The 12,475-nt window shown below is 39.5% G+C and overlaps 1 protein-coding gene across 7 annotated transcripts in view; it reads right to left on the reverse strand.

The window, feature by feature from the left end:
• fhod3a (formin homology 2 domain containing 3a) overlaps positions 1-669 on the reverse strand; it is a 70,664-nt gene extending 69,995 nt beyond the window's left edge. For 5 of the 7 annotated variants that reach the window (XM_026155561.1, XM_026155560.1, XM_026155558.1 and 2 more), the window contains exon 1: positions 200-669. In XM_026155561.1, coding sequence (XP_026011346.1) covers positions 200-364 — 165 coding nt within the window. In that variant the 5' untranslated portion in view covers positions 365-669. The remainder of the gene's footprint in view (positions 1-199) is intronic. The other 2 variants (XM_026155564.1, XM_026155562.1) reach the window with 1 other exon arrangement.
• Positions 670-12,475: the final 11,806 nt, after the last annotated feature.

Genomic DNA, 12,475 nt, shown 5'->3' on the forward strand with positions numbered 1-12,475 from the left:
CAAGAGGCTTGAGCATAAAACCAGCATGCGTAAACTGAATGGAGTACGCATGTTCATCTATAAGTGTGTTTGAGTCAAAACATTAAAATAAATAACTAAATAAATAGCTCCTCAGTGACATTGTTAGTTGTCTCTAAGTCCAGAGTCATCTCCTAGCTTTGTGTGCAGCATGACTTGTTTACTACCCTGTTAATCCTACCTTGTGCGGAGCTTTGAGGAGCCGGTGGACTCCTGCGAGCTGGTTGATGAGGGGGATATCCTCTCTGAAGGAGTACAGGGGGGGTCTGGTCGGCTCTGGAAAGTTGGTGCTGTTGAAAGGATCGGTATCATCTAAAAACTGAACCCTGCAGACGAACGTGGCCATGGTGCATCCATGCAAGTGGTTCCTCTGTGAGGGCAGCCCGGCTTAATCAGAAGCGGAGCAGCTTTCTCTCCTGGTAACGACAACAAACCGCGGTCTCCAAGCAGCGCAGCAGCCTGTCCTCCCGCAGGACGGAGTGGATGTCACAGAGCGGTCCTCGCTTTGGTTCTGCTCCCTGAGCCTCCTCCTGCTGCCGCTGTGTTATTCTCGGAGAGGCAGGTGTCTGCAGGCGGACTTCAGCTCGGTGCCGGAGAGTGAAGGATCAGCGCAGCTTGGGACAGCCGGTCTGCTGTCTGAGTCCCAGTAAATCCACCCCCACCCCTCCGGTGTCTATTTTCCCCTCAGCCTCATCTCACCCTCCTCCCCCTCCTCAGATCACTGTCTCCGACTTAGCTGTGGCTTTCTATCTGAAGAGGAACGACACTAATCCTGTGGTACGTTTATGTAGACCAATGCAAATATTGAAATATTAATGCATGACCCAGAAGACCTTAGAAACATTACAGACGAAGCAAACCACCGGCTGAATACAGAGAAGTACATATATAAATACATATAAGAATGAATGTAATTTCCTCCTTAATGAGAGTTTACTTTACTTTATTTCAATACTGTGACACCTTTATTGAATAATGTATCAAATGAAACTATACAGGCATCTACAGTGAAAAGTGTGTTTGATGGAGTTTGAGGTTAGAAAACAATTCAGGTCAATTGTGACCTCTTTTGGCCAAACGCAGAATTGCAAGTGAAGACGTCTTGACACCTGCAATAGACAAACAGCTACCGCAGCTCTCCTTTCTTCTCCTCAGGTTGGCGACCGTTGCCTACCGATTACAGCACCTCATGGCCGTAAACTGAAGAAATGATTTTAAAAATGGATGAATAAAATCCAGACTAGTCTCATTTTTATTTGTTTATTTGATTTATTAACAATTTGACATTGGAGCTGCGTTATTAACCCCTATGTGGACTTACAACTACAAGGTTATTCATCATTTAAATGGTAATCAGCCTCTTGAGAAATACTTCAGTTTAGATGAGGTGCGTGGAGGGGTCAGTGGTTATCGGCTGCTGTTAATTTTAAGTGGGGTCATGAAATAGGAGACAAATTATACCTCACAGCTCCACGTTGTTTTGTGTGCGTGTGGACAGGGCCTCAAACCTGAAACACCCATGCACATTTACAGATATGTTTTGTGGGTTTATTTATGATAGGCTAATGGCAGAGAAGGCCATCTGATATCACCCTGGGTCAACACACAAATGATGATTTCATTACCAGGCCTCTGGAGAACTTCAAGACATATTGAGGAGGTAATTTAGCCATTTGAATCAGCTGTGTTGGATCAAGGTTACATCTAAAGCCTGCAGGACACCAGCCCTTGAGGCCTGGAGTTCCCCCACCCAGGGTTTCCCGTTTTTATCCCCGGCTGTTTTTATTCACATCTCTAACTATAGGCAGGACAATGGAGGCCTCTTGCATAGATGATCAGGTAAGTGCGTCAGGCTACAGTCACACTAAGCCAAACGGTGGTTTGAGACCACATAGTGCAACCAAAATTATTGCCACCATGTGCACCTCACAATGAAAACTAGTTGCCCTGAGGTTGAGGGTGCTGCAAGCTCAGCCTCTGGGTGGCCTTTTGATTGCTGCAACCAAGAGCAATTGATCTTAGACAGCAAAGAAAGTGCAGTCAGTCACTGACCAGAGGTTTTCCTCAACGTCAACCTGTTTTTCGTCTGATCTGACTGGAACCTTAAAGTGGACCTCTTAATGTTTCCCTTATTCTCTACCATTTATCTGCCATCGCTCATATTAAACAATAAGTTCCAAACACTGAGAATTGTGTAAGTGATCCATGAGAGCCAAAAGATGAGTGCGCACACTGCTCTGTCGCAACAAGGCCCTTTATAAATGGAAATATAAACAATTAACTCATGCAGTCACAGATGAACTTAACAGATAGAGTTGTATATAACAGATTTGAGCATAAGTTTGCTACCACAGTGAGTGGGTGACGTGTCTTAGTCTGTTTAACACACCTGTCACCTGTGTACACCGCAAGCACTGTAGTGCAGTGGGCGAAATACCTCTTTATTACCACCAGAGGGCAGAAGGCCAGTCTCTTTATTTATTTATTTTTTGTTTTAACTGCGAATGAAACAGTGAAAAAGTAGAAGGACGTTCAGGAACCACTTCCACGCTAGGATATACAGTACTTTCCAGAGTCTAAAGTACCACGAAGGAGAGATAAAGGAAAATAAACATCAAGGACAATTATGCAAAACACACGTTTGCGTTATAGCAGCGACCCCAAGTGGTCTAATGAAGCTGTGCCGCTTGTGCTTCCTCAAAACAGGGTCCCAAGTCCATGTTCAAGGTTGGTGATAGATTCTAACTGCTCTACTGTGTGATGCAATCACAGACAACCACCAATCACAGCAAAGCACTGAGTCTATGTATGGGGCCATATACCGAGCGACCTCCTGTTTGTCGCTGAACTGGTTTGACAGACACATTTCTACAAAACAAAAGAATAAATTACAATTTGAAAAATCAAATCCAACCAAGAAAAATCCAAATATGACAATCTGATTTAAAGTTTACATGCAGAAACACTCATCTAGTTGCCACGCACCGATGGCACCATGGTGCTCGAAGGCCAGACTGTGCTCCACCTCTTCAACAAATAAACATAGGATACTCAAAGGCAACTTCCTCAGCAGAGATAAGACTCCACGCAGCATACATCTTATGTTGATTACTGGTTGTAAATAAAGCGTAAAGGGCATAAAGAGTTTCCCACACGCATCGAAAATCACAATTTTACGCCTGTTATCTTATCTGTAGTCTTGGTACATAAGGATTAGGAAACATCACCTTGTCTAAATGTGGGCTTGATCACCTCCCAACCACGCATTTACACCGTGCATGGAAGTCATCATGAATAAGATCATTTGCAGCACCTTAGTCATTGGGTGGATGGCATTAGCTGCAGGTTATAATACAATCTTTTTGATGGATTATCAAAATTGTACAACTAAAATTATATATATATATATACCTCTGACCACCACCAGTAGGCAAACATGGGGTTAGTATCTTGCCCAAGGATATTTGGCATGCAGGCAGGAGGCAGCCTGGGATCAAACCACCAACCTTCTGATTAGTGGCTGACCTGCTCTGCCACCTGAGCTACAGCCACCTCATATAAATAGCTGCCTATGGACCTGCACATGTGTCTATACAAGGGGGCTAAATTTGTAAGTTTGTTTGCTTACAAAGAAATGAACAGTCTCTAATTTTTATGATAGTTTTATTTTAATAGAGAGAGAGAATATCAACCAACACATTACATGAAAGTGATTAAATAATTTGGTCCATTCCTCTTGGCTGCTGCTGGGCAACTCAAAGTTTCGGCTCCTTCCACACATTTCCTGTAGGACGGAGGCCTGAAGACTGGTAAGGCCAGTACATGACCTTAATGTGCTTCTTCTGCAGACACTGTTTTGTTGTTTTTGGGATATTTTTTCAGTCATTGTCATCCCAGAAGACCCTTCTTTGAGCTGGTTGTAGGAAGGCGTTTCTCAACCAAGATTTTACAGTACACGGCCCCATACCTTGGCCCCTCAGTCTTGTCTGTTATGATAGAGAGGTTGAAATGGAAGAAACAGATCCTATGTGCTTCATACATATAATGAGTTGAGATCTATCTGTAATTAATCGATTGATTGTAGAATGTCACAGAATTCTGCTGTGGTGAGCTAGAATTCTGTGACATTCAAATCAATGTGTAACCTCTATGTAATGTGTTTTTTCTGTATTTTTAGTTATTCTGTCAATCTCAATTAAAATGAAACCACCACAGAAATGAGGAACTCTTCATTGTTTTGCAATGGGGCAAACTTACAGATATAACAGGGGATGAAAGAAGTGTTCCCCCCACCTCACATCTCTATGCAAATATGTGCATTTCAAACTGTTATACATATGGATGCCACTGTATTGAATCAAAATACATTAAGAGGATGAACAAACAGAAAGGGATGTCATGTACCGAATACAATGTGTGTGTATTTATTGTTTCTTTTGTGTGTCTTTTTTTTTTTTCAGATCAGAAAACGCAACAAGTGAAATGACCCACACCAAATGTAAGACGGCTCACTAACTGACCCTCGCTGTTTTTTTCACCTGGCATAACAAAACTGCTCAGGGTTTGCAGATTCGTGCTGGCTGACAGACTCTCGAGTGACCTTTGAATGCATCGCTTGAGCAGGCATTGCAGAATTTTTAAAGGTCCACTGAATCTAGCCGGGCTGATACTTTCCCTGAAAACGATCATTGCTTTCTGGTAATGCCTGACTCTGTATGGATGTGTTTGGTTCTGTGAAGTGTCCCCCTGTGTCAGCATTGTTACATAAACGTGTGCTCCATTTGACAGTCTGGGTATGCAACTACTTTTATTACACAATCACTTTGATTCCTACAGCTGAAGTAGACTGAGTGACAAAGCCAGTATGCAGGGATGTTGTAGTTTTCCATATAAAGGACTATGGGTTAAAATTTATTTACCTCCAATCTTCTGCCTGTAGTCACACATATGCAGTTCTCAGTTATTTACCAATAACGCTAAGCTCTGAAGAACGGAGGTTTTTTTAATCTGAAATGGTAACATCTCATCCTGTTCCTTGAAGACGACATGAGTGTGTGCAAACTATGCAAACACACTGATGGCCAATCCAGCAGGACCTGGAATTGCACAGACACCTACGAAGAAGTGGAACATGGGGCAGTGGCAGAGTGGAGATCTGCTCTATGTGCTTTCATGGCTTCACTCCAGCTTCCTCGTGCAGTCCAAAGACATGCGTGTTAGGGTCACTGGTAATTCTACACCAAGAGTTTAAACAAAAATAGACATACTGTAAGGAAATAAAGGTGATTATGATTGTTGACTGATGGTCTGATAGACAGTATTTGCACCATAAACTCCAAATACACTGAATTGGATTTTTCAAAGGAATCATTATCCAGTGTAATCTATTACCTTAAATTATCACATGGAAACTGCATGAACCTTGACCAGTATGCCATAAATAGAGGTGTGTTGCAAGTAATGCAGATTAAATGTTTTCATGATTCAATTTCATGGTCACATGTCTGAACCTCGAGTATTAGTAACAGCCTAGATATGTAAGAGAGGGAGAAGGTGATTTCAGATTGACATCGAACATTAAAAATGGTATTAATTCCTCCCTACTTCAAATTACACCGACTAAAACACATCAGCATGAAATAAAATAATAAAAAAAAACAGTAGGAGGGTTTACATCAGTGAAGAACTGATTTTATTTCACTTGTGTATCTTATTGAAAATGCAGTAAAGTGCAAGTAACTATGCTAGAATCACTTTTGATGATTTTATCTCAACCTCATTGAACAGCTGTAATTCTGTTTCTGTGAATAAGAAATCTGGTGGGAGAATATAAATACCGGAGATAAAAAAAAACTGAGCATGCATAATCTAAAATGCTAGAGACACAATAAAAAGCCCGATGCGTCATTATGGGTTTAATATCCTGGCTCAAAGTAATTTGTGTTAAACATTAACTTACAGGTGAATGGAAATCGCTTCAAAAAGCTAAAACATCCATTTGAGAGCAAAGACCCACCGAAGCGTTAACGCACTGTACATAAAAATTTGTGTCCATAGAGTTGATGTTGTTTTGCTGCAGGGACAGTGGTTGTGACACGATGCTATCAGCACATGCAAACATCAGTTAACAGACACGTCATTTAGAGGAGCATGGAGCCAACATAAACTGGTCAATCTATCACTTTGGCATATTAGCATCAGCTAATTAAGGGCTAAATGCGAATGACTTATTTGTAAATCTAAAAAGTATATACATTTTTATTTACTATTGTAAAAAAACCCAAAAACAAATATATAAGAATATATTTTTAAAAATGCTCATGAAGTCCAAACTTCCCATATGAGCAAGTTTAGCAGCTTTGAGATCTGTGTAATATTGGGCTGTACTTTTGCTTAGCTGATCGGTGCTTGTATACAGTGATTAACGTTTAGTTTGCGTTACTATCGGACAAAAAGTAAGAGCCAGAAGTTCAATGGGACAGCCACCTTTCCCTATAGAGGCCCAATCATGTCGAAAATGAAGGCTCAAAACCCGATGTGTCATACAGCTTCTCCATATCAGCTGATTGAAATCTCTGTTATCTGAAAAAGATGCTCGACCAAGAAGCGAACTTTCAACCCTGACCCCACTCCACCTGCATTGTCACGCGTGATAATGAAGACAGTAAAAGCTCTGATTGGTGCATTTTCTTACTTCGCATGTTTAACAGTTTCTGAAAGACTTACGTGTCAAGTTCTGAAATATGTAACTGACAGTCTTGAAGAGATTGAATTGCGAGGCCGTTAAATTAGTTGAGGAGAGGGGAACTGTGAAAAGAATAATGAAGGTCGTACACGACACTTTATACGGGAGAAATAATAAATCTTTTCCGTTTGTGTTGGGGTTTGAAAACATCTAATGTTCCAGTGGTTACAGTAAACAAGGTGTGCGTTTAACTCATTGTACACAACTCTCGTATCTTTCAAGCTATTTAAGTTTATCTCATAACAAATGCCCGAGTGTGCTTTTATGGTGCCTTTCCTTATCGTGCACGGTATTTCCCATCATTCCGCTATCGGATGGCTTCTTTGACCCCCTCCGTGTTATTATGCTGCTTCAGAGAATACTGACGAGGCTTGAGGTCTCTCATGGCAGTGTGGATTCTCAGAGCCACGGTGTGTTTTTCAGTCTATACAAATGTACGGGTGCACACAGTGAAGTGAAAACCATTTCTCCCTCTTGCCTTTTTGTTGTGTTGTTTGTTAGCAATGTTTAATGCTGCTGTTTCATTTCCAAATATCAACCATGGAAAAGGTTCCAGCTTCAACCAGATATTTAATTATAAGTATTTCATTTAACAAACACTCAGCTGATCTCCAGAGATTTCTAGAGGCAATTGTAATAATCAATATTGGTCAAGCTACTTGAAAGTAGTAATTAGTTGCTAATTACTGATTACTTCTCTGAGAATGTAATTCCATTACTTTATCGATTACTTATTTTCACAAGTAATTAGTTACTTTATTACTTAGCTACTTTTAAAAAAACGTGACACACAACCTGAATACAGGTTAGCAATAGACCTTCCAGCCCAATTCTATTTTTTCTGCATAATCCTTCATATAAAACTGAATGAAATGAAAAAGTCTCTTTTTAAAACTTGTTTTATTAGTTTCGGTCTTTTAACTTTATGCATCAAGCAAACATTAAATTATATGCGACAGTCTTTGAATTGAAGAAGTTTGTTTAACATTTAAACCTGTTTTCTGCGTATTCCAGCACATAAAATCAAATAATGTTTTGTGTTTACACTCAATCTTTCAAATAGATGCAAGTAAAATACAACAAAGAATTAAATAAAATCAAAGATTCACTGGCACTGAGTCCTGTTGCTCTTAAATCTATTTTCACCTGTTTAGCAGGAGTGGGGCCGGTGGAGGTTTGCCCGGTGCTGCACCAGTCATGTCAGCGGGGGGATCCAGGGGTTTCTCTGTGAATTTCACATTCCCGTGGCAGCTGCCTGCTCAGATTGAAAGTTTCATTTTTTGTTTTCTTCCCACGCATATTGTACAGCGGACGCCAATGTTTTTGTCACTTTTAATGGAATCAAACTCAAAGTAATGTCAGTACTTCCAAGCTTTAAAACGCTGCATGGTCGTACTCTGTCCCACACTCTGCTGCTGATTTTTCCCAATCAGTCCACTAATACAGTGGTGTTCCTTAAACAGTGGGAAAGACGCCATTTTTAATCATTGTTTTTTTTGTTATTTTTTTATTGCTTGTCCTGTAAATAAGTCAGTGAAGCACCGCAGGTTGTTTTATAGAGTCTGAAGGGAACAGTTTCTCCTCTATTGCAATCATAGAGGCCATAAAGTTTTGCCCCGGCCTCTACACGATGCTTGGAAGTACAGAAGGACTGCTGGTTCCTCTGCAAGACCTCAAAATTTTACGAATACCTGTGTCAGTGTGCTAGTTTGTACATTGTTTCTTTATTGGAAAAGTGTGTTTGTTTAGGATTTTAGAAAATGAATCCTTGTCATCCGTATTGATCCTGCTTATCTTTGGTCTGTGATCTGTTAATTAGTGGTTAGGATTATCAGATAGATTTGCAGGCGTCACCACTTTCTGTAGGATGATTACCTAAGTGTCCTAAATGGTTAGTTGTTAGATTTTCTTTTCTATTCTTCCAAATATGCTGCTACAGCTCAACACTGTTTCTGCCAAAATCATCAAGCACAAGAACACCACAGAGCATCCTGCTCCTCCTTCAAAAATGTCTTTTTTTCCCTCAAATCCAAAGAACGTTTGCCAAATTCTTTTGATGCCTCAATGAGTGACATTGATATCTATCCATGCAAAAAGCAATGACATCAATTCATAATCTGCTGCTTATCTGAGCCTGGGTCAGTCAGGAGAGAAGCTCAGACCTCCGTCTGGTTGGGTAAACGGATGTAGGGGTGTGTGAGGTTGTGTTAACATATTGTGAGTTTTGTGTTCTGTACAAATCGTTTTAGATATTTTGTACAATTTAATTTGTTGAAAACAGCAGGTTGAAAGCGGTTTTTGTATCTTTTGTGACAAGATGAACAAACTACCTGTGCTGCGCTGCCCTTTTTACTCCCACATGCTGATCCAAATCTGTTAGAAATACGTGCATAGATACATTTGGATAACTTTCTCTCAGCATATCTACACTGAATTAAAGAAAGCATAGTTTTTACAGTAGCAAATGAAATATTTTTAATGAAGCAATATCTTGAGATTATTTTTTATTATATTAGTGATTTCCATTTAAAAATGACTGATACTCAAATCTGACTTTTAAAAAACATTATTTTACACATTTCTTCACAGACAGCCTGAATGTAACATAAATCTTCATAATTTAAGTGCTTTTAAGCTTCATGTATCTTTCAAAAAGACATCCAGTATTGTCTTTTAACATGGTCCCATGATGACAAACCTTTAAAAAAAAGAAAGAAAATAAAATCCTGAATTTAGAGTGCTGTAACATAGCACTGTTGCCTCATAGCAAGAAGGTCCTGAGTTCTATCCCACCATCAGGGTCTTTCTGTGTGGAGTCGACGTGGGTTCTCTCCCACAGTCCAAAGACGTGCAGTTAGTGGGGTTAGGATAAGTGGTGATTCTAAATTGCCCATAGGTGTGGATATGAGTGCGAGTGGTTGTCTCTATGTGTTAGCCCTGCAACAGACTGGCGACCTGTCCAGGGTGTACAGGCTCCAGCCCCCGCCCCCGTGACCCTGTCAAGGATGAGTGAAAGAGAACGGATTGATGGATGATGCTGAAAAAACACTGAATCCTGGAGGCAGGGATCTATTAAGAAAGAAAGAATTGTGATGAAAGTCAAATGTAATATTAAGAAAAAGAGTCACTGTGATACTAAGACAAAAAAATGAATAGAGTGGAAGAATCAGTCATTTAGATGCTATTTCACCCCCACAGTGAAGCATTTAACATTACTGATGGTAACCTGCTGACTTCACATGCACAAATGAACTATTAACTATTTGATGATTCGGTCTGCAGCAGGCAGTGGGGAGTGAGCATAAGAGGAGTAAGTTTTTTTTTTGAAGTTGCAGGTAATTTCTCACAGGTCAGCAAATATCACCAATGTCACAAATTGTTCTGCACAGGCTTTAAAAAAAAAAAAGGGAAGCCACGGTTGCTGTAGCTGCAGTTTCCACATTAAAAAAAAAAAGCAGCGTGTAATAAATTCACTCTCAGAGAAAGATGTAAGACAAAGAGGTCAAGAGAGGAAGAAAAGAGATTATTCTTCAGAGGCAAGAACTGCTCAGCAACAGACATTTTACAAAGCAGCAACAATGGGAAACTCCATGTTAGATTGAAGTAGTCAGACAGTGGATGTGTACACAAAGTGCTGCTTGAGATATCTGGTTATTTCATATTGTGAAATGTCTTTAAAAACAAATTACATTATAATAATTTCATGTTATTAAGAAGTACATGGGTAGTTAGCGCAGGCTAAACTGGGACTGCTGTGTTGCGGTACAGTTTACAGTGATGGACGGTGGTATGCATAGAGAAGGGCTTGGAAAAGAATTGAAAGAATTCTGAATTGGACAGAATTTTGGCAGAATTTTGCAACAGCAAAGGCGATGGTAGAAGTAACTTCCAGGGGAAAATGCTGTTTTGTCTTTTTTTTAAATGAGATTTGATGGGATATTCTGTTCATGTAGTTTTGTTTTTGTCCTGTTGACCACTGAAATAAAAGGTAATGCTTTACAGTAGGTGAAGCAATACACCTGTTGTCCTCAGGGGTCAAAAATGACCCCAGTTCATTTGAGTGTTTTTTAAAGTACAAAGTACAAATTGTCAATCAATTCAGTGTTACACCTTAGTTTAGCTTAAGACCAACACATTACCACAAAATTTACCTTTCATTTTGCAATTTGGGACCACCAGAAATTGTTTACATAAAGTATAGCCTGTTTTTTAGCGAAAATAAAATCAGACAATAAAATATTTAAATGTTTAGATTATTTTGACTATTTGACTAACCACAGAGTGCTGTATGTTGAACTTTAGTGAGAATGTTTTTCTTGAAGCATTTCAAATTTTTTAAAGCAGCACATAATCACACCTGTTGTCCTCAGGGGTCAGAAATGACCCCATCTGGTTTGATTGATACTTAATTAATATGAAGTGGATTTTTCACCCAATTAAAACTTAATTCAAACATTTTGACACTATTTCTTTTTTAAGTCTGATAAAACCTCATTTAAATGAGCTTTTCCTTTGTTTTTGGCTAACACTGAGTAGTGCTGATTTTCTAACACTGGAATATTTCTAACATTTTGAGTTATTTTCCAGTGTTAGAAAATCAGCACTGCTCAGTGTTAGCCATTGTTAATCTTTAAAACTGACTAGGTTACTTTTAAACATATAACACTGTCAAAAGTGTTAATTTAACACTCAACAGTGTTGTATTTAACACTCAGAGGTGTGGACCCATATAGACACTCTCTAGTGTTAATTTAACACTGGAGATTTTGCTGTGTAGCATGTGGTCTAAATATTGGCAATATTTTCTTTATCTTCTAATCCTGGATCCTCCTGATCGTTGATTCTTCCTCCTCATTATATTAGAGGACAATATGTGCATTGTTCTACTGGTCATTCCTTTCCACAACATGGTAAAAAAAAAGAGTTCTTTTAGGGTCAAAAATGACCCGAGGACAACACAAGGGTTAATCTGATGATTTTCTTTAGTGACACTTTCCAAACTCCACCTTAATATTTACCTTCTACCGCCCCATTATTTAGCCAAGTCCCACTTTACTCCCTGAGTGTGACTGCCAGTTACATTGATAGTGGAAATGCACCACTCCGTAAATGTTGATGCCAGCCTTTCATTAGTTAGTTATTACGTTAGAGAGCAACACTGATAAGGTTTACAAGGGCCGTGAACTACTTGACAATCATACTGTGAGGTAAACATGGTATAAACTTAGAGAAAAAAATCACTTCCACAACTCTGTGATCATTTTAAAAATACTTTAATGGTTATCATTTCAAATAAGTCACAAATGAGCTTTCACAGACCGAATAATGTTCTTATTGTAGCAAGAAATAAGCCATCTAGTTTATCAGGGATTACAAAAACGTGACCCGATGGTAAAGACAGAGGTTTATATCATTTCCGGTATTAGAATTCACCCAATCACTCTTCGCCCAGGGAAAGGGTTATTGGCAGCATCTCGTGTAATGTATTAACCACTAAGAACAAGGTTGCACCTTTTTCCGCTTAAAGTTGCTGACATCATATAATATAACACAGGTTAAGACAAGTGACTGATAACCACAAGTTAGGTGCAACGGGTCACAGTAAATGCCTCAGTGTCCCTCACCTGGACACACAGTAGGGATAAAGGACTCAGAGAGAGGGAGGAGAGAGAGAGAGATAGTCCTAGGAGACTCAGGAGCCGACTGCACAGA

Source organism: Astatotilapia calliptera, chromosome 22 (assembly GCF_900246225.1).
Source record: "Astatotilapia calliptera chromosome 22, fAstCal1.2, whole genome shotgun sequence".
NCBI lineage: Eukaryota > Metazoa > Chordata > Actinopteri > Cichliformes > Cichlidae > Astatotilapia > Astatotilapia calliptera.